This window comes from Suricata suricatta, chromosome 5, assembly GCF_006229205.1.
Source record: "Suricata suricatta isolate VVHF042 chromosome 5, meerkat_22Aug2017_6uvM2_HiC, whole genome shotgun sequence".
Lineage (NCBI taxonomy): Eukaryota > Metazoa > Chordata > Mammalia > Carnivora > Herpestidae > Suricata > Suricata suricatta.
The window spans coordinates 55,636,038-55,659,562 of record NC_043704.1 but is presented as its reverse complement, the minus strand read 5'-3'; the positions used below and the strand labels follow the sequence as shown (position 1 = coordinate 55,659,562).

Sequence of the window (23,525 nt, the reverse complement as noted above, 5' to 3'; positions counted from 1 at the left end):
CATGCTGATGGCACGGGGCCTGCTTGGGATTCTCTCTCCCTCTCTGCCTATCTCCCACTCTCTCTCTCTAAAATAAGTAAATAAAAACTTAAAAAAAATAAAGACAGTCTAATTTGTGTATTAATGAATTTCCTATTTAAAATGCATGATCATACTTTTCTCTCTCATTTCTACTTCAAAATCTTCAAGCAGCTATATTACAGCCTAAAATGTATTTGCTGCCCCACAGGGAAAGCAACTTCAAGTAAAATGTACTTATTAAGCAAGGAATTTTGATCAGATATATCAGGATTCCGGGGAAAGGAATAAAAATGTTGAGTCCTTTCTCTGGCTCTGACCTTGCTATTTCCCCTGTTAAGTTACTTACTGTTCTTTTACTTCTCTTTCTGAAGTTGAGCTATACTGGCTGTCTTAACAATCAAAGAAGGCAAAAATTATTCACATGTTGCTTAAAAAAAAGGCATAACACTTCATCTAATGATGTTTAGTGTACGATGCAACTTTAGGTTTTATCTGTTAATCCTCAAAACAATATTAAGAGGTATTATAATCCTCACTTTAAATGGCTTAGAAAGCTAAGTATTAGAGTCGATAAATTACCAGCCTAATGTAAAAAATAAAAAAATAAAAAATAAAAAAAGTGGCTCAATCTGCACTTGAACCCATATCACTCAACACCACATAATCTTTCTACTATACCATAACTCCTTTATAAGAGATTTTCTGCTGTTTGCACAATATAAACACTCTAGAACCAAACAGTATAGACCCAATTTATGGCCATTAGCTCACTAAAGAGTAATCAATATAGAATTGGGCTTTGGAATTTTACTTTAATAAGAATTGAGTTATATTACCTTAGGTAAACAGAAATAGTTACAAATAAGGGTGCTCAGTTGATTGAGCATCCGACTCTTGATTTCAGCTCAGGCCATGGGATCAAGCCGGTATCAGGGTCCATGCTGAGCATGGAGCCTGCTTAAGATTCTGTTTCTCTTTCTCTCTTTGCCCCTTTCCTCCACTTGCACTCTCTATAAATAAATAAATGCAAATATATGATCGAAGACTGTAACATTGAAACTGTCCTTAAAATTATATGTATCCTTTCCTTTTTTTGTTTCCCAAATATATTCTTTGACTTTATGTTCTTTATGTGAATACATGCAACAATATTTCAATTTTTAGGAGTATAAGCTTCTAAAAGGGAGGGAACAAATTGATAGAAATCACTAAACAAAGCAACTAGCAGAGTATCCCCAACAAAGATGTGTTTAAGAAATGGTGATGATGAATGAAGTATAATGAGGAGAAAAGCATCAGAGACAATAGGCAAAGAAAAATAGAGAGAAAGAAAAAGGAGAGATGGATATGAACAGAAAGAAATGAAGAAAAACAGATAAAGGAAGATATGCTACAAAGTTTTGAAGGAAAAACAAATACCTGATCATTTTCACCTGGATATTTTAAATTCTTGAACTTTTTCCAACAAATTTTATGGAAATAAACACAGCAGCTTTTACTGCACATTAACTGAAAAAATCCCTGGAAAAGATAAAAGTAAGCTGTTGACATGAAAATAGTAATCATACAGACATAGAAAATACTACCATAAGTCTCCTTAATTCATTCATTCATTTCATTCATTTATTTATACATGAATACCTTAAGTCACTTTCAGAACTATGCTACAGCTAGATGAGTTTTACATGGCATTCAAAAATTTATCAACAGATCACTGGTCATTGAAGAACTTTATAGGTCATTTTTTATAGGTCCATTTTTCCATTGCTAAAGGCAGTGCATTATGACAGAAAGAAAAGGCAATCAATTTGAACAAGTCAATGTAATATTTTCCATATACTGCATATAACAAAATATCAGAAATTTGATGTGTGATCTTTTCAGAGGAACATGCTCTCTGCCCCTCTTCACCTCCACTTTTACATTTCTCTTTCCCTCCAGCCTCAACTCCATACCATTTTCTCCTGCATCTCTGCTAATAATGACCAGACCTGATATGTTCTCTTAGTGATAGCTACTGCATTATCCCAATGTTTAAATTTCCTGTCCTTCCCAGTATGAGCTCCCTGGGAACTATAGCCCCACTTTCTTTAAGTAGATAAACTGCGTGAATAGCAAAGATATAAATTTTGTGGCCAGGAGTTTCTGCTGCTACATGCTGTCTATGTGACTGGAATCCTGGAAGTCTCCCTGGCAAACCTTAGGATCTTATCACCATGTCACCTAAACCAAGACAAACTTGCCCCACCCTGAGCCCTCTACTTCACCAGGTCCACTTCCCAATACCTATGTTACTCTAATGAATACATCTTGGATTTCTCCCTCACCACTCGCTGTAAACATCATGCCTTGCAATGGGATTTCCACTATATGACAGAAATGGTGTCAGACTGGCACTGATGGTCACATCTCATCCTATCTTGTGATTTCCTACAGCCTTATTCTGATATATCCAGAGAGAACTAGACTTGAAGTATTCTGTTGAATTTCTTCAAATTCAGGCTGGTTTCATTTTGTTTGCCCAAGATCCATACTACAGATAATGATCACTTACTTAGTATCATAATTCAGGCAGAGTAACCACCTTTCTCCTTAGTAAAATGCTAATAATATCAACCTATAACATTTTTAACTATAATGAATATTTCACATATTTTTCAAGTATGATTACAGGCATTTGAATATTACAAAATCCTTAGCAAAATTGATTGTTTTTTTTAATTTATTATTTTTTTTAATATACATCCAAGTTTGTTAGCACATAGTGCTACAATGATTTCAGGAATAGATTCCTTACTGCCCCTTACCCATTTAGTCCATCTCCCCTCCAATAACCCCTCCAGAACCCTCTGTTTGTTCTCCATATTTAAGAGTCTTGGGGTGCCTGGGTGGCTCAGTCAGTTGAGTATCTGACTTTGGCTCAGGTCATGATCTTATGGTTCATGGGTTCAAGCCCTGCATCTGGCTTTGTGCTGACAGCTCACAGCCTGGAGCCTGCTTCAGATTCTGTGTCTCCTTCTCTCTGCCCCTCCCCTGTTCACACTCTGTCTCTCAAAAATAAGTAAATGTAAAAAAAATTTTTTTTAAGTCTCTTATGTTTTGTCCTCACATGAGGACTTTGTATCTTAAAGTCCTCATGTGAGTGAAGTCAAATGATATTTGTCTTTTTCTGACTAATTTTGTATAGCATAATACCCTCTAGATCCATCCACGTAATTGCAAATGGCAAGATTTCATTCTTTTTAATTGCCGAGTAATATTCCATTGTATATATGTTCCACATCTTCTTTATCCATTCATCCAAAAATTGATTAATTTTTATTGACTCACAGGATTTAAGTAATTCCTGCTCACTATGAATCTAAGTTCTCAGAGATATTCAACTTAACTGCATGCTTTACTACTATAATTAAACTAAGTACTCTTTTTAAACAATATTTTGATGCATGGTAAAAATAATTTTTGTTTAGTTTTATAATTATATGGATTTAAAATAAGTTAACAATTATATTACCTTGTAATTGGTGTTCTTTAAAATGTCAGCTTCACAAGATCGCTCACAATCTAGAAAACTGCAAATCGTCTCCTTCATTATATTACTTTCAGTTGCCTTGATAAAATCATTAAGATGATCCTAGATTAAAAGTTTTTTAAAATTTTATGAATTGTTAGTAATAAGACTGCAACACTGCCAATATCTTACTTTAAATAATATGTCCATTTTATTATCTTCCTTTTTGAAGGCATTGTATGTTTTCTTAAGGAACAGTATAGAACATATTTCCCTCATTCAAAGTAAACAACACATGAAAAGGCTGTAAATTAAAAATACTAGGCTTCTTACTGAACATAAACATGGAGAAAGGAAAAAGTCTGGATTTGAGTCTGTATCTCTCTTTACTGTCTTAACTCACAGCATAACACCTGGCATGTTCCTATTAAAAATTACTTGCTCTGATATACATACAGAGAGACAACAAATCACTGGGAGCCCAGGAGAGTCTGCTAGAACTGGTCTCCAGAACACCAGGTTGGTGGTGGGACTCCTACAGTAGTGCAATGTGCCACACCCTGCCATTATGGGAAGAGGTTGTATACAGAAATATGCTTCCAATGCTGAGTTACAACTTGGAATGCAATTTCCTATTTTAAAAATGCTGACTAAATGTAGGTGAAATATATTACCACATCTATGTTAAACAGGTCTTTGGACCACGTCCTTCATCCTTATCCCTTAGAGAGATACTATTACAGGATTTCAAATAGCAGCATTTCTAATATACTGAGAGTATACAACATGACTAATAAGCTTGTGTAGACTAGTTGATAAATCTAATCACCATAATGATGGCATTCAGAATTTTGAATTGATGGCTGATATTGAAGAATAAATATGTTTTGACCAACTTAAAACATTTTAGTATCAAGAAAAGAGAAAATGAAATGAGAGGCATTTAAGGACCTGTCAGTATGAGGATAATATATCCTGTCAGCAGAGCCAATAGCCAAATGGAAATGCTAAAAACAAAACAAAACAAAAAGGCTAACAGAATGTAGGTAACTACTGAAGTTTCACAGATCTCAAATTTAATACTTCAATATTGATCTACTGATACTCCCAGCAAATATATGGCACACATGCATATATACATATGGATATATGCAGCTAGCTATAGGAATGTGCATCTCTGTGTTCTCCATCTTCTCTATTCCAGCCCCTTGCCTTCTGTAGAACACTAACTACCATTTGTAACTATTTTATTAGTTGTTTTCCCTTTTTAATCCATTTCTTCCTTATTCTTTATTCCATATCTCTTGTCTCCCATCTTTGGCATTCACTGATTCAACTCATTTACCGAGTGCCTGTTTTAAGACAGCTTGTTATGGAAGTTAAGTATGTTAATGATGCAGTAAATTTAGCAGGCTAAGACTTAGCCCTCCTAGGACTCACACCAATGTCATTTACCACTATCTATTCAGCTTCAAGCCAGAAATCTTGAAGCCATCCACTGCATAATAGATTCATTCACCTTTTGCATGTAATATATCAACAAGTAACTACTGACTCTTCTTCCAAAATATATTGCAAATTTTTCCATTTCTATCTCCATTGTTACCACTCTTTCTTACCTAGATTTTTAGCTGCCTAACTGGCCCCCTCTTCCCCACCTACTCTGCTCCAAGGTACTCTCTACACAGAAGCAAAAGAGGTCAGTTCCTTGCTTAATACTCTTCAATGGCTTCCCACTGTACCGAAAATAAAGTCTGGAACCCTTACCAAGGATTGACTGAAAGGTTCTGCAGAACCTGCTGCTGAACCCAGTATATCTAGCCATCCCTTCAAATTCATCTCTAGCCTTGCTCATCATAAAATTTACACAGATTTATTTTTTCAGTTCCTCAGACTTGCTTCTCAAGGCCTAAGGGCTTACCCATACTATATTCCATTTACCTAGAATTGTTCTTCCCCTGATCTTTAGAGCTAGTTCTATTCTCAATCTCTGGTTCCAACTTGAATATAACTTCCCAGAGAGGCCACATACACATGTACACACACACACACACACACACACACACACACACACACACATACAGGTATACAAGTGTGTATATGTGTGTTCTCCATTTTCTCATTATAATTTGATTATATCATTCCACTGTTTAAAAGTCTTCAGGGGTTTCACATTAACCTCAAGATAGAGTTTGAATTCCATACTTGGCTAATTAAGGCCTTCCATGATGTGGCTGACATTTACCTCTGATATAGTATGCATTTAGGAAACAAGAACAGATGATCATTTAAAAAAACAAAAGAACATAATATATAACAACAAAAACTCTTGGTAGATAATAGCTAAAATAATCATTGAAATTAAAATTTCAATAGAAGGATAGGAACAAGGGTAATGTTAAAAATATCAAGCATTTGAAAGGCCACCACCCTGGCTAGGGTGCCGGTATCTGTAGGGATGCCATATTCCCACACCAGGACGAGCTTATCTAATGGAATATATGAAGATAGGAACAACTGGGGTAGGGAAGGCCTCTGGTGGAATTCACCCAGGATAAAACAATACAGGTCAGCACCCTAACTAACCTAAAAATAAACTAATCATAATGTTTATGACTTTTGGTGGGTTGCCAGGCATCAGTCTTAACAGATTAAGAACATGCTGGCATACAGCCAGAACAGGGTCATTGAAGCGTTCTGCTCTATCAGATATTAAACCTTTATTGGATTTTAAAGAAGTACAGGGAGGGAAAGCTGGAATGCTTGCTAGGTGCCCAAGAAACTCATGGCAGCAACTATTTTTGGAAGTAGTGTGTAAACATTTTAAATGTATAATAACTAATATAACAGCACTAGTGTGTACTGGCTGAATATCAGCCCTATGAAGAAAGCTAAAGCTGAGGAAAATATCCTAGAAAGTAGCACAAAAAATAAATGTAAGAAATAAGGAAAAAATAATAAAATCAGAGATTCAGTTCAGGATGTCAAGCATCTGAATAATAAACAATTCAGAAATAAAAAATGAAATGAAATTATCAAATAAGTAAATTTTTAGAAGGTACCAGAACATTTTCAAAACATAAGCTCAGAACACTGGAGAACACAGAATACCCTAAAATCTCCCAGAAAGAAAATAACAAATCAGGTTACAAGCAAAACATTGAGAATCAGAACATTAGATTTCTCAAAAGTACTACTGGAAGCAAAGAGATAACAGAAACTCACTGAAAACATAAAGGAAAATAATTTGCACCCTACAATTCTATGCCCATGCAAGATACAAATAAAGTGTAGAAAAAAAATTATTTTGAAGACTTGAAAGATCTCAAAAAATTTACCTCTCAATCAAGTACCCTTTTCTAGGAAGTTGCTGAAGGAGCTATACCACAAAATCAAGGGAGTAAACCTGAAGAGAAAGCACGAGATCAAAGAAACAGAGGATTCTATATAGAAGTGAAGGATATTCCAAGGAATAAAAGAAAAACCTAAGGCAAATTTAATAGAAATGTGTGATTATTGGTAGGATGGAGAAAGGGGAGGTATAAGAGAGCTAATAAACCCTCCTCATCTGCCACAGTGGGAAGTCAAAGAGAATATCTACCATGGAGAAATATTTAAAAAGCACTACATCTTTTCAAAATATATAGGTAAATATCAAAGAAAAATGCCTAGGGAGTTGGAAGAAGGTTTCTCTAGTTAGGAACTACAATGAAAGCTGATGGATCACAGGTTGTTAATGTTAAGTCTTCTAATATTTGACAAACTGTATACATGTATTATTTTGCATGAAATAAAAAAAATCACACAAAAAAAAGTTTAAACAAAAAATATTTTAAAAAGAGGAGGAAAAAGAGAAAACCAAGACCAAGTAGGACCTGCTTTAGGAAAGCTGTGAAGTTCAATGTAAAAATAATATGTAAAATCATTATTAAGTCTAGGTTTAAAGTCATGTGATTATCCTGATAAATGCCAAAAACTGCTTATTCTACTGATTACTGAGAGAGCTACCTTAAAATAGTACTCGGAGAGTGAAGAGTTTTCTGTCTCTCCTTCTAGCTCTATCAGTTTTTGTCCCATATATTTTGAAGCTCCACTACTAGATACATACAATTTGACCTATTATAGCTTACTAGAAACTTGAATTTTGTATTTCTTACAAAACATCTGCTTTGAAGAATGCATCTGGCTTTAACATCAGCCCAAACATAAGGATCCTGAAACGTTTAAAGTAAAAGTCTGGAAAGAGATACATCATTCAAACACTAACCTAGAGAAACTAGTGTACCTATTTTCATATTAAACAACTTAAAAAGTGACTTTAATATGGCTTAAAAGATGGATAAAAGTTACCCCAAAAGGAGAGAATGCCAAGAATGTGTGGGGAAACAGAAACTCTCATACTTTGTCTTAAAAATGCAAACTGGTACAAACTTTCTAGGAGGACACATGAAGATAAATATCAACAGGTTTACAAGTGTTTAAAGACTTGCTTCACAATTCCACCTTTAGAAATGTGTTGTATGGGAATTATGTGGAAAATGCACAAAGATCACTTTACATAATAGTGAAAAACTGGAATGTTTGGGCTAAACTGCATATTCAACAGCAGGAAACTGGTTATGTAAATGAAAGCACGATTTTATGATGAATCATGAAAACGAATCATACTGTAGACTAATCTAATCACTGGGAAACTCAGAGTATATATTTCTAAACTATATATCAATGTATATAACATCATACCAATTTACTAAAAATAAAGGGTATAAGTGTTCATACATATGTGTCTGGAAAACAGAAGTAAAAATACTAACATTTGTTTTTCTTTTTGAAGAAATATGGATACATTTTGTCTTTCAGCACTTACACATTTTTCAAATTTTCTGAAATAAGTTTAAGTTTTTCTAGTACTTTTTAAATTTAAATCAACAACAAAATAATGATAAATATAATTTGGGGAAAAAAAGAAGTTAATTAACTACCACGTTTAGTTCTAGCCCTGTGTGAAGTACTGGACCTGTACAGCTTTTAATCTTCTTGTTTTTAAATAATAATAAATGTTGTTATTTGCTGACACACCTACCTCACTTCTATGTGTTGAATCACACTCATATTCTTCACAAAGCAATTTTGTTTCTTATACAAAAAGCTAATTTCCAATAAAAAAATGTGCTTACTATAGAATATGACAAAGTTAGCACCGACCACAATTAAAGAGATTTCTGATAAGTCACAGATGAAATGTTGCTTTTAATTTCTTACTTTAAAAGTTGTAGGTAAATCTTCATCTTCTGTAGGATCTATGTCAAACCAATGGTCATTTGTATCTCCTATTTCTTGTAAGCTTTTATGAAATTCTAGGAGTCCTCCATTATATCTGTAAGGCATTTTAAAACAAGGTTAGTTTGAATGGGACTCTGTAACTAGATAGTTTACCATTAAGACAATGAGCAACTCATTTTTATTTTATTTACTTTTTTGTGGTAAGTAGGGTGATGATAACCTCTGGCATACTATAGAAATACAAATACTAGGACTCTCACCTGTGGTAGATTGGGATGAAATACAGGTGGAAGGGGAGGCAATAGATTATGTAGTAGCTCAAGCTTGAACAGTATGGGGGCCTTGGTAATTAAAGGGACTGAAGAGTTGGTTGGCTTTTGTCTACTGTCTTGGAAGCCTTGAAGAAAGAGAATGACAGTCACAGGTCAGCCAACTATTGACTTAGGGCACACTGTGAAAGACAGGACTCTATGGCAGCATTTAAAGAGACTCTCATCTCCTGCAGCCATAAAGATAATCTGTGCTGAAAATCAGGCCAGATATAGTCACAAGGTAAAACAAACTGCAAAAGAGACCAAATGTACCTCCTTGACAGGACTATTACCGACTCAGGACACTCTGTGAAAGCAATGAGGCCTCTATGGTAACATTTAAAAAACCTTACCAACTCTAATAAGGGCAAAATGTTCTGAAAATGAGGCCCAGTATTTAATCATAAGGTTAGAACAACAGCAAAGACTAAAAAGACTGCCTCAGCAAGACTATTATGGTAAAATCAGGGCTCTGATGGGGAACAAGTAGACCCTGAGGTCTGAAATGGAGACATTTAAGTAAAACCCTTAAATTGCCTTGAACCCTTTGGCTGACAAGGAGTATCAGAATCCCTTTACTGATGAAGAAAAGTATCATCTGAGGTTCATATCTCAAAAGATGATGCCCTTCCTTCTCAAGATCCTCTCCCATCTGTGCTCATTACCCAGACCAATAACTCTATAGTCAGGGATAAACAGAGCCCAAGTAAGAAAATAAAGTTTCTGCCCAGAAAGAAAAAGCTTATTTACCCTAAGAATTGCAGAACTTGCCTAGTATGTACAGGAATAAACATATGTGGGAGTGAATCTTAAGAGTGCTGACCCAATAGACAAATATACAACTGGATAGGGAAGTGCATATTGACTCTTCCACAATTCAAGATATACTTTCCTAGTCAGTACACCTGAGACACCAAGCTGCTGAGAAGGCTACTTGAAGCTTGGATCCAACAATGACCTATAGTAACTGAGATGGAGATGCAGGAAATTTGGGGGCAGAGTATTAAAGAAAGCTCAGGGATGATATTATAATGGACTTACTACGTAAGACCAGAGAAGCCACCACTAGACACAGTTCTCTGGAAAGGACCAGAGGACACTCTACCTATTAAAGCAAGGTTTTCAAGCAGCTCATTGGTGGTTGCTTTTGGTAGGCCAGGGATAAAAGTCAATGATGCTGTCATGTGACTGGGCTTTCAAGTCTCTGTGATAATGGAAAACAGATTCTCTCCAGTGCCCTTCAGTAAAGAGACTAAAGAGTAGTTCATACATCTGGGGGAAAAACAGCAATACATATTTTGTCTTGTCTCACAGCTACGAGAATTCTCTCTACAATGTAGACTAAAGAGATTTTGATCATCCTGAAATTCTACAAAAATCACACTAGTCCACAACATTGATGACATCATGCTAGTAAATGGGAAGCAGGAAGTCTGCTGGGTACCCCAGTGAAAAACAGCATGCCAGAGGATAGACGATAAACCTTACAATGAATCAGGTAACTACCACAGAGATGACTCTTCTAGGAATCCCATGGTTGGACACAGCAGTAATCCTACGTAAGATTTAAACAACTGCCTAATTCATCTTTTAAATCTCAAACGTTATTTCCTCAAGAAGACTTCTGATTTCCAGAATCAGACTGGGGGCCCAGTAAAAACTTTAATTATTCATTGTATTTTCCTTCATAGCTCTTTATTATATTGCAAAATTGATTAGTTGTATAACTGATTATTTGATTAAGGTCTATAATGTTCACTATAATGTCAGTTACATGAAGATAGGAATTGTTTTGCACACCATTGTATCCCCAACACTAGCATAGTCTCTAGAATATGATATATTCTTAGCAAATAAAATTAATGAATTATGCTACAAATGGCTAAGGATACAAATAAGGTAAAAAATAATCCATATTGGTTCCCCTGTACAATTTCACTAAACATATAATCCCCAATGTTCCCCCAACACAGCACCTGGGCCCTTTCAATGCTTTAAAAGCTCATTTATACCTTAAACACCTATTCAGCTGGTTACAGTATTAATTACTACAACCAGCATTTATTTATGAAGCCTAGCATTTTTGTGTTCTGAGCACTTATTTTATTAAGTTTATTTACTTATTTTGAGAGGGTGGGAGAGAGAATCCGTAGCAGGCTCCATGCTGTTACCACAAAGCCCACCACAGTGCTTGATCTCATGAACTGTGAGATCATAACCTGATCTGAAATCAAGAATCTAACGCTTAACCGACTGAGCCACCCAGATGCCCCCTGAGCACTTAATCATATGAGACATCCTTATATGGTTGGCACTATTATTACTTCCATTTTATAGATAAAAGAAGGTAAGGCTAACCAACACTACATTTCTTAGAGTCATTGAGTAGATACATAATAGAAAATGGATTTAAACCCAGGTATGTCAAACTCTCAGGTCTATATTCCTAATGTCTTTGCTACACTGCCTTTTATTGCCATGATCTGTTATATTTGGTATTTAATATTCTCAAATACATTAAAGAAATTATTATCTATAGGAACAGGCTAAGAAGACCCAGAAGAGCACAAATGTCATCATACCTGGTATACTGCAAAAACTTTATCCATGTCACAATGCTAAAAGTTGAAAGGCAATATCTACCCATTTATTAAAACCCTTACCTCTTCTGGGCACATCGAAGCAAACCACGTCCAAAATAAACTAAAGACATAAAATTTTCATAAATTTCATTTTCTTGGATCACCATCTTCATCACTAGAAATTTATTTTCGGCTTCTGTATAATCCTGTAGTAACATAAAACTAGGTTTGGCTGATGTATAAAGCATTTTTTTTTCTTTTATAAGAATTGGAAAAATTAGAGCAGCTTTAATATTGATCCAGTAATTCAGGCATTTATTCATATCTCTACTCCTAGCATCTTCGTATGTGATCACATAGATAATATACTCAGTGATTAAAATTCTTATTTACAAAAGAACTTAAGATCTTTAGCCAACGTTTCAAAATTAACATTTAGAGAATTTCTAAAATCAACACTTTAATTTGTTAAAATCAAGTTACCATATGTGAAAACACTTACGATGGGCAATAACACATGCTACATACCTCTTTCTTTCCTCTTTCAGTGAGTGCTACTCCATACAAAAATAATAATGTCAGATAATAACCAATATTAATCTGCTGTGCCTAAAAAGAAAAAAAATGTAATTGGCTCTTTAGACGAAGCCACTTTTCAGTAGTAAGCTATTAAATATCCTAGGCTACTTAGTAATTATTTAAAAAAGTAAAAATTATCATTATATTATCAATCATCTAATAAGAGAAACAGCCAATACATTTTAGATGTATTTGACAATTCAACCCTGAAGAAGAAAGAGGATAGTTGATAATCTCAAAATAAAACATCAGAGTGTGATAAAAGAAAATGAAAGCCATCCAGATTTATTGTCTCCTTCCCCCTACAGTCCCCACATGCTACAAATGGCTAAGGATCTCCATACAGATGTAGCAGTGAGTACAACTACATTCTGAGTCTCTGGAGTCCTTCAGGGGAGTCGTCTTAGAGACTCTGGACACAAAAGCCACTGTACCAGTGCCAACTTCCTGGTTTTGATAATCTCCACTGTAATGCAACATTGAACGATTTGGGGAAAACTGAATGAAGTATATGCAAAAACCTTTCTGCACTTCTGTATTGTACAGCTATATTTTTGTAACTTCTGTGCATCTAAAATTACCTCAAATAAAAAGTTTAAACATTGTCCATGGTGAATAATATTGTACATTCTGTTCATAAGCTCTCTACTGACTTAAGATCATAACCCTGTCTTTTGTCATTTTTTATAAGACTTATCTAACTGTATTCTCTTACTTAGCATACTTCTCATGGCCATTTATGAAGTAACTGGTGGGTGTTAGAAGTTTGGCCTCAAATTTATCTCAGTGCAAACAGACATGCAAATTTGCTGTCAATGGACCAAATCAGTTTGTGTTCACAAACTCGTTTCCATCTTAAAATGTCCATCTCTGCAGAAGAGGTAAAATGCAGTTCAGGGAATAGACTCTAAAGCCAAGATTACATGGATTTGTATCCTAATTCTACTACTTACTACCTGAATTAAGCAAGTTGTTTAACCTATTTGCTTCGGTTTCTAATCTATAAAATGGGAATCTACAAAATGGTGGTGGTGGAGGGTTATGATAATAAATGAGTTAATCCTTACAAAAAGTGCTTAGAATAGTATCTGTCATATAGCAAACACTAAATAAGTGTAAGATATTATTTTGTAACTTTAAAAAATTGGTTTCACAAATAAATACAACAGAGTCTTTGGCTCATACAAGTCTAAAAATATTTTGAGAACAGGGTAGGATGTAGGATTGTGGTAATGTTATAATTATAAAGATAAGGTGAAGAACTCAGGAATTTACAGACGTAAGTGGTATGTTCCTGACCTACGTGGTCTGCTCTTCCATTCCTACTACCACCCCTGCCCCCCCCCCCCATTAGCAGGGATTATTCCAAGTACTGGAACTCAATGGATATAGAGATATTATTGGCAACTGTCCCCTGCTCTCACCCCACTGCCACCTCCTACAAAGCTCCCTCACCTATCCTTGGTGGCCTTGAGGATCAGGGAGAGCTCTTTGGATACAGCAGTAGGCTGCTCTGATCATGACAATTCCAATTCTGCTCAACAATGCTACCAGGAGAGGGATATCTTCCATTTCTTAACATAAAACTCATCTTTGAAATAATGCCTAAGTACAGTAGGCTAAGCAATCAGCATCTGTTAATGCTCACTTATTTCACTGCCTGGCAACCTGGTCAGTGGGAGAAACAGCACATCTTCAGCATTCCAGAAGTTCCTGTTGAATACCTATTAATGCAAACTCCCTTTTGTTACCTCTTTATACTCCTGTATAACTCCTTTAGGGCGGTATACATCACCACTTAGAACCCCCATCCTGAGATTCCTAAGTAAACATGATTTCTCCACATCTTTATAATATGGATTTGGTGTCTTTGGGCACCTTGGTTGGTACCTAGGTAGTCTTTTCTTGAAGATAACTTTAATCCATCTTCTACATGTGAACAAAACTTAGTATACTGATCCAAATTATTCAGAGAATTGATCTTCGCTTTCACTGTCCTATACTATTGATGATGCCAGGTTTATTTTTCCTAAGATTTTCTATTTATTTCTAAAGTACCATTTGAACATACAAATATATCTTGTCAATTTTATCTTGCATGAGTACTCAACAATAGATGATAGAAGTTCCAATTTTTACAATATAGAAGTATCAGAAGAGGAGCTGATTAATAACTAGGAGAAAAGGAAGGAGTAGTTTCTCAAGTTTATAACTCTCTATTTCAATTGGGAAAGCCCATTATTACTAGTTCAAGTTTCTCTTTGTTGAAGATGAACAATCTTATGGTAGGGAAGGGACTAGATTAGGCTCTTCATGGACATGCAGTCATCTAAAAGTACAAGACACGGGAAGGAAATAAATGCATGCATACTTTTTCTCTAGAGGTAAAAGGAAAATACAAATTGGTCTACACCTTAAAACAAGCATGCATTGGCTACCCTCTCATTGAGAAATGTTGCCCAAATTCATTATTTCAAACTTTCAAAAGAAAACACTTACAGTACAATTAGTAGCTTGAACATTCCTAAGTGCTGTTTCCACTTGTGTTATCAAGAAACGTAAAGTTAAAACAGGAACAATTTCCTCCCCATTCTGCCCATTAGCTGCAACTTCTCCCTGTGGAAAATAGTTTGGTGCAAAATTTAAGTTAGAGCAAATATCTACACCTAATATTATATAAATACATGCTTGTTGTAGAAAATCTGGAGAGGATTTAAAAAAAATCCACACCAGCCAGATACAATTGTTCTCTTGTTTGCTTTTAAGTAGTATGACAAATCTCTGTAACTATTTCCTCAAAACACTTAAAAAGCATTCCCAAGCCTGCCAAGGGGTTGACCACATACACTTCTATTAGTAATCCCAGTTTATTCTCCTAACTTCTATCCTCAAAGCATAGCTAAAATCTTCCTTCCAGCCCAGAGTCTATGGTAAGCAAGAATGCTGACATGAATACCAACACCAGGACAAGGCACCTTAAGCTGCGATCTGACTGGAACCAAGCTAATATACGATTTATATCACAGCTTGTTACTGCCATGCATGAAATGAAAAGGACTGTGTGTTATCTTTGCATCCATTTTCCAAGGCCTTGTACCTACAAGTGCTTGGCTTAAATTCCATTATCTGTTTAATGATATATTATCTGTGTAGAAAGTTTAACCTCTACTTTCTTGACTTGGTTTCTAGAATATGATACTGTTCCATTTTTCTCCTAGATAACTAGAGACTTTCAGTCTCTCCAGTGCTCAATTTAATGAGCCTCTTCTCCATCATCACATACATTCCCTAGATAAGGTAATCCCGTGTTAGCATGTAGACAGTTTATATTTCAAGCTCAGAACTACCCCCTTAATCCCAGACTCATATATCCAATCAGTTGCTCAATAGTATCTCTTGAATTTGAGTAGTCACATAAAACCTAACACTGAAATTCCACCTCCTTCAGAACTAAAAAAGCTGGACTAAATGTAAAAACCATTTTTTGAAAGCAACAGAAAGCTACCAAGGCACTGAAAATCTCTGGAGCCAAGATTCAGATATGAGACTGATTTTTGGAGCCACTTTTCTCCTTAAGGCAATTGCCATTTTCAGTTGTAGCTGAGGGGCTGAGATGGTAGATGTAGCTTTTAGCCAACTTACAAAGCTGGGGGAAAACAGAGTGTATGACCTGTCAAGGATAAGGGATCCTGCTAAACACATCATCCTTTGGTGGGGACCCTGAAAAAATATACCCTTAGAGTAAGAGTGTCTGTTTTGGTTCCAGTTTGAATGAAAGTTGTTTGTTTATAAGTGCAGAGAACAATGGTGGGGGATAGAGATGTGATACAGGGAAGGGAAAGCAAGCTTTAAATTAATGGATGGGTTATTAAGTTAGTTACCCACAGTGGGCGGCTGGGGTTAATACAACAGGGAGACTGTAAACAGTGAAAAATACAAGCCGCAGTATTATTCAACTCAAGGATAGAGAAAACTGGGATATTTGCAGAACTCCCAAGGCTTATTGAGTGGTGACGGGATGATGCGGGAATATTAATCCTTAGGGCTTCTAAACTGCCATGAGAAGTACAGCCTTCTATAGTTCCAGGAAAAAAAATGTCCTGAGGCATAGAGACATTGAAAACTGGAGATTGTCCACAGCATACTGAACTCAGAGTCCAAGGGGCCACGAGTTATGTGCAGGACACTCACAGTATCTACTACAAAAGGTAAACCATACATAGACCCTTCTTCACAGAACGGAAGCTTAGAAACATCTCAGTCCTAGTTAAATGAAGTGATCTGCCAGAAAAGCACAAAGAAGCATTACTAAGGGAAGATTTTGTCCAGTTTTTCTAGTACTTCACAATGCAAGGTTGCTCTAAATCAACTCAGGCAGCCATTTCAGGCAGCAGAATTCTCTATCATCCTTTAGATGACTATGGAATTCGTTTTGATGTTTTCATGTTTATTCATGATTTGGGTTATTTTTGTCTTTTTCTTAAGATTTTTACCAGAGGGTTATCAATTTTACTGATCTTTAAAAATAAAGTAAGTTTTGGCTTTATTGACTTTCTCTTTTATTTTTTATTCTATTTCAATAAATATAGACATCTTTATTACTTCCTTCTTTTGACTTTGCTTTTAATTTACTCTTCTTCCATTAATCTCCTGAACTTTAGGTTTACATGACTGATATTTAACCTTGCTTCATTTTCTAATACATGCATTTCAAATTATAAATATTCCTTGAAACACATATTTTACTTATAACTCAAGTTTTAATATATTTTTTTATTCAGTTCAAAAATTTATCTAATTTCCATTGCGATTTCTGACCTATGGGTTATACTTAAAAACAATGATTTTTTAATCTTTTTGTATTGATTTCTAAGTGATCTGTATAATAGTTACAGTATATGCTCTACATATTGTGATTTTCTTATGAGACTTGCTTTGTGAATAACACATGGTCAATTTTTGTAAATGCACTTAAGAAAAGAATATATATTCTGCCACTGTTGGGTATCGTGTTTCGTGTTTCGTGTTTTGTGTGTGTGTGTGTGTGTGTGTGTGTGTGTGTGTGTATGTGTGTGAATTAGATCAAGTTTGCTATCATTCTACAATTTTGTGTCTATGTTCTATCAGTTATTAAGAGAGTCATGTTAAAATATACTGGGATTATGAATTTGTCCAGTTCCCATTATTATCAATTTACTCATCTTCTCATAAGTAACAGTTCTGTATGTATTGGGGTCTACTTCTGGAATTTCTCTTGTATTTTCTAGGCTTGTCCATTGAGTCAGGAGCAAGTAACACAATCTTGTACTTATGAGAGCTTCATATTAAGTTTTAGTATCTAAATGGGCAAATTCCCAGCCCTTCTCCCCTATACTTTTCTAATTTTCTTGGCTATTTTTCCTTTTATTTCCCATCTGAACTTTAGGATTAGCTTTCAGTAATAACAAAACCAAAAAACAACATGATTTTGTCATTTTTATTGGAATTATGTGAGATACGGTCAGCCTTATCACACTGTGTCTTCCTACCTGTATTGCTTCTCATTTGGCCTTCTTTTCTTACCTTAGAGTTTTATAAACCTTTATTTAGTTTTTATATAGAGTATTGATTTATAAACTTAATGTGAAAAAATCAACATGCAGGTACTTGCTACCTGCTACTATGCAGATTTGCAAACCTACCCCCAGAGATTTTGATTCTTTAGGACTTTGATATGGGGTTCAGATAGTCTCATGTAAATGGTGTAGGAAAAACTTTGAGAAATACTAATTTATGTCTTATATATTTCTTAAGTGTTTTCCTAGGTATTTTACCTTTTTTTGTTGCTATCTGTATCTTCTAATTGACCACTGTTTGCAGAGACAAAGGCCACTGATTGTTGTTTCTGGGTGATTTCCAAAAGATAAGAGGAAAACAGAGGCATGATTCTATCAGTTTCAAACCAGAATTCATATTGGAAAGTTAGCTCAGTTAAGGTTATAATTGTATGTAGTCATTGGTTATTTTTAGAGTTTGTTTGAATCGTTAGTCATGATAGTATTGAGTTGTTTCATGGAAATAACTAATAATGTATTCTTCCACAGAAAAGACAACTGTGGATTTGCCCCAATTAAAGGCTACAAAAAAATGAGAGCATTTTCTTTAACTTTGAACAACTTCATTCATTTAGGAACTGTTATCCAATTTATGCTGTAAGTTTCACAAATTACCTAAAAAAACTATTTCCAAGATGGAAATCTACAGTATATTTTCTATGGTATTTATTTTACTCATAAATAAAAAAGTTTTGCACATTATTTTCATCATACATTTTTGAAAAATTTGTTAACATTTTACAAATTAGGAAAACTGAAAGCAATTCCCTGTACCAGGGGGGCATGTTATGGATTATTGGTAGATAAAAATAAACACTAGATTTCACAGTCAATGGCTTACTGGCTACTAAACCACATTTTCACCATTATTCTTGCTAGCACCAACTAACTTATTTCATTGATAAAAGTCTGTAAGTCAAGGCCCTTCACAAAAAGTAAGATGAAGATTTTAAGACTTTAGCTACACTGTTGTGAGAAGGAAAGGAGGGAGGAAAAAAGTCATAATAACTAATAAGTAATAAGAAATACTACATGATTTCTGCTCCTAGTGCCTGATAATTTCTGGTCTTTGACTCTAGGTCACACAGAGCTCCTAAAGCCCTTGGATTTTCCTAAGTGATAGAAGTATCTTTTGTTCTAATGAAGTGACACTTGAAAGGCTCCTGGATAGGGCTCGTCACCAGAAACACCAAGCTATGATAGAAGCTTGAAGTTTTTAGCCCTATTCCCATTCCTAGAGGGAGTGAGACTGGGCACTGAATTAATAATGGTCAATTATGATATGATATGATGAAACCTTCATAAAAGTCCTAGAAGTATAGGGTTCAAAGAACTTCCAGCTTGGTGAATACATCCACAGGCCAGGGGAGTAGTGGGACATCCCAACTCCACAGAGGCTCCTGTACTTGGGACTCTTCCAGACCTTGCCATATGTATCCCTTCATTTGGCTCTTCATTTAAATCCTTTATCATAGCTTTTATTATGCAACAAATTGGTAAACATGAAGTGTTTCCTCTGTGAGCTATACTAGCAAATCATGGAACCCAAGAGGTGTCATGGGAACCCCAATCTATAGCCAGTTGGTCAGAAGTATTGGAGACAAACTAGGACTTGTGACTAGTGTCTGAATTGGGGGCATATTTGTGGGACTTAGCCCTTAACTTGTGGGATCTGATATTAGCTCTAGGTAAATAGTATTAGAATTGAATTGACTTGTAGGATGTCTAGTTACTATAGGAGAATTGGTGTGGGAGTAAATCCACACATCTAGTGTCGAAAGTGTTGTGAGGGCAGTAGTAGTGTGAGAGTAAAGGCACACAGTATGTTTTTCCTACAGAGTCATATACAAAGAGTAGCATTTCTGCACCAAAGAACAAATTATAATCTTACCTGCATAATTTGGAAGGAAAAGTTTTCTTGTAAGAACTTCTTAATGTGAGGGACCACACCTTTTGGTAGTGTACTAATTGCATTCAATAACTTCTTCATCTCTACTAGTAAGTTAACAGTGACAAGATCGGTAGGTGTGTCCTTCTCCTGTTTATCCTAGAAGACATTATGAATTAAAACTTTCCAATTATACATGTTCATAGTATTCTAATATTAAGACCAAAGTATTAAAAAAAAGGAGGTGACTTTACATACTATATGTAAATCACTGTGACAGTACTACAGAAAATCCAAGTAAGAATAAGACATTCTCTCTGCTTTCAAGGAACTTACAACATAGCAGGAAATTTAAGACTAAAACTAAGGAAGCTTTAATATACTCATTTAATACATTCATCATAAATTCATTTGAAACTTATAAATGAAAGTAGATATTTTAAGATGGGAATAATTATACCATTTTTCATAGGGTAGTGGGTTGGAAAACATCAACAATTTTAGGCTTAAATGTGAAGTAGGCTTTAAAAAATGGTTGCTATGAGAAATACACAGTATGCATTGAATTGATCCACTAAAGTAAGGCATAAAAATGCTGTTTAAAATATTATATAGATTTTTCCACATAATAATATGAAAGCTATATCTAAGAGTACTTTTTATATATGTGATTGATGCTTTAGCTACTAAACTCACAGCAAAATAAAAATAAGTAGAATTATAATAGTTATACACAAAGTAGTAAAATAGAATAACTTTTACTTAATTCAGTCAGAATTGAGTAAGTCATAATAATCTTGACTACAGGAACTCATTTTTATATAAAGTCATCATGAATGGCTAATCAATAGCTATATGTCAAGTCCTGCTGGATTATTTATTAATGTTAGTTGTAAGGAATGGGTGGGCAACAGAAATGGAGATTCGCCTGGATGATAGCCTTCCTTCAACTCTTAACTAGATACCACAGTTCCTATACACTGTTTAAACTTTGGGAATATAAATATGTTGTTGCTGATCTCTGATAATCAGGGCAGATAGCTTCTAACTAAAGAGGCCATGCAAAGCTTGAGTCATGGAAATGCCCTGGTGGGGGTGATTCCTTAACCATCAGATCTCCAACAGACTAGAATTACCCAGGATACTGACTAGGAATCAGTAAAGTCCACAGTAGGACCATCTGCCTACTCTCCCCTTCTGGGTTTGAGTTAAATTAGGATTCCTTCATTCCCATCAATATGCAACAAATAAGCTTACATTTTATCCTATTTCATTGTATGAAAATTACATCCAAAAATGTAGGGAAATGTTAACAGTCAGCTACATCTCAGTGAAGGGTATGTAAGTATCGATTATATTATTCTTGCAACTTTTCTGTAGCTTTTATATTTTTCAAAAATTAAAAAAGACAAAAACAAAACTTTTACAGTGTAACTAGATAAACCCTTAAAAAGAATAACCATTGTCACTACCGCACATATTTCAAACTAAAGGTCAATTCTGCAGTCAAAAATCACCACAAAATCACCTAATACTAATTACCAAATTGATACACAAGCAAGATGATGGCATGAATAAAAATTCTTAATAGTACATACTATAAGTTTCATGCTTATTCAACATTTTTATCTTATTATAAATATGATAAGTTAGTTGTTATAAATTATATAAATTCCATCTTTTAAGTCAGATATCAAGATCTTTGATGCTCAAATTGTTTTTGCAAAATTAATTTGGCCTCTGAACCAAATTCAAGTTAACGTTTCCACCTCATTTGATTTCTGTATTTCCAGGTCTGTAGTTAGAAATATATTTTCTGGATCTAATCTCCCTGGTTCAAGTATACATCCCTATGTACATCTGCATATATTGTATTTTTTCTACAACATTTTTGATAGCAATAACCTCATGCAGGTAAATAATATGATTACTTTATATATTTTCTCTTCCTATATTATTTGATAATCTTATAAACTTTATTAACAATGCACATCAATCATCATATAAAACTATGTGTATGGTTAAAATTGCACTAAGAAGAACCAAACAGCTCTTCATCCAACCTTCACTAAATATAAGCACATGATATTCATATATGTGGATGGATGTGTATTTATATATACATATATTTTTTAAGCTACCATAAAATATATTGTCATCACCAATATAAGCTTTATATTAATGTACACTCCAGTTATTCTCTTTCATTTTGAACTGGAAGTTGTAACAGCAAAGATAAAAACAAGAAAGAGAATTAAATTCAAAACAACTCTGAAATGTCTTACTAAATAAAGTTCTGTGTGTGTGTGTATGTGTGTGTGTGTGTGTGTTTTCTTTGCATGTGTATAATTTTCATTTTCTTTGGATTATGCTTTTAAAAGACAAAGAAGGGATTCTTAAAATTGATTGTTGGGATGTTCTGGGAAAGCCAATTCAATCACCTACTAATTTTTAACTTCTAGTGAGAATTGGTGCTTATAATAACTTTGAGACACAAGTATCAATTATCAGAGAGATTGCATTATGACCATACTTTTACTTATGAAGTAAGGAAAGTAGACTTACCCCCCAAATAGTTTGGCTAGATTTAGAATTATGTTGTCATACCTAATTATTAATTATTAATTAACAATAAAAATTAAATATTCTCTTACCAGTTGATCAGTTGATTTTTCTAACTTATTCTTGATGTCCTCCTTAATCTGCCCCTCCACGGGAGGATCCCGACTTTAAATGAAAAAGAAAGGCATATTCAGAGTATCTCCTTACAAAGAACACAATTAAATTTTAGTAGTAAAGAATCTAACAAGTGAATTTGTTTGAAAGTTCAAAAGTGTAAACAATGTGTAGCAAAGACTGATAATAGTGGTAGTAGTCATATCTTTTAGGGACTCAAGTTAAAGAAAAAAAATTATGCTCTGCTCTTACAAGATGGTGGTAAAATGAACTGAAGCCTAATGTAAAAAACTTTTCTGGAATAGACACACAACAGAGCAAAATAATGGGAAAATTTTAATTTTATAACACTGCTTCAGTATAAAGCAAAAAGGACCTTAAGAAGGCTGATATTTGGTGTGTGTACATGTGCAAGCATTTATAAAGATAATAAAGGTTTGGAAAGGACCAATCTTACATAGATACTTTAATTTTTGTTTCACGTTCCAGGTCTTATAGTCTTCCAATTTTCCAAAATGATTTTTTAAAATTGAGAGAGAATATCATATTTAAAAAGTAACTTATTTTTGTAAAAGGAATAACTTGACAAGTTTTGCTTCTGGCACTGGTTTGAAATGCAGACATATATAATGTTACATACAGAACTGAAAATATTATTTATTGCTTTTGCCTACATACAGGACCATGACACTGGGCGCATAAGAACCACAACATAATGATCTTAATTCTACACACTAGCAGAGATAAAACTGAGATGAGAAATGTATGAATTAATTTACTCAACATTGTACTTTATAAAAACTATCCTATTTTACTTCACATTTATGTATTTATGTCGTAGACAATCATTTATCATCCACTATGTGTCTACAGATTTTGTCAGGGAAAATTGGGACAGATAAATAGTACAGTATTTCCACATAGTGACAGTTTCAACAAAAGATGATTTATACACACAAATTTCACAAGATGGTTCTCAGTGCTCTTTAATATGTCATCGCAAAGAAAAACCTCTTAACTGTCTTTTCATCCACTTTTAAGTCCCACTCAAAAAGGAACATAAGGAATTTTCTTATGTGG

General features: G+C 34.5%; 1 protein-coding gene across 1 annotated transcript in view; it reads right to left on the bottom strand.

The window, feature by feature from the left end:
• Positions 1 to 23,525, bottom strand: part of DZIP3 (DAZ interacting zinc finger protein 3) — an 85,961-nt gene that overhangs the window by 45,938 nt on the left and 16,498 nt on the right. Inside the window, exons 5-12 of the mRNA XM_029939257.1 lie at positions 22,424 to 22,496; positions 19,773 to 19,928; positions 14,787 to 14,903; positions 12,237 to 12,317; positions 11,790 to 11,914; positions 8,795 to 8,909; positions 3,536 to 3,655; positions 1,441 to 1,542 (exon numbers count right to left, since the gene is read on the bottom strand). Of these exons, the coding sequence (XP_029795117.1) occupies positions 1,441 to 1,542; positions 3,536 to 3,655; positions 8,795 to 8,909; positions 11,790 to 11,914; positions 12,237 to 12,317; positions 14,787 to 14,903; positions 19,773 to 19,928; positions 22,424 to 22,496 (889 nt within the window). The remainder of the gene's footprint in view (positions 1 to 1,440; positions 1,543 to 3,535; positions 3,656 to 8,794; positions 8,910 to 11,789; positions 11,915 to 12,236; positions 12,318 to 14,786; positions 14,904 to 19,772; positions 19,929 to 22,423; positions 22,497 to 23,525) is intronic.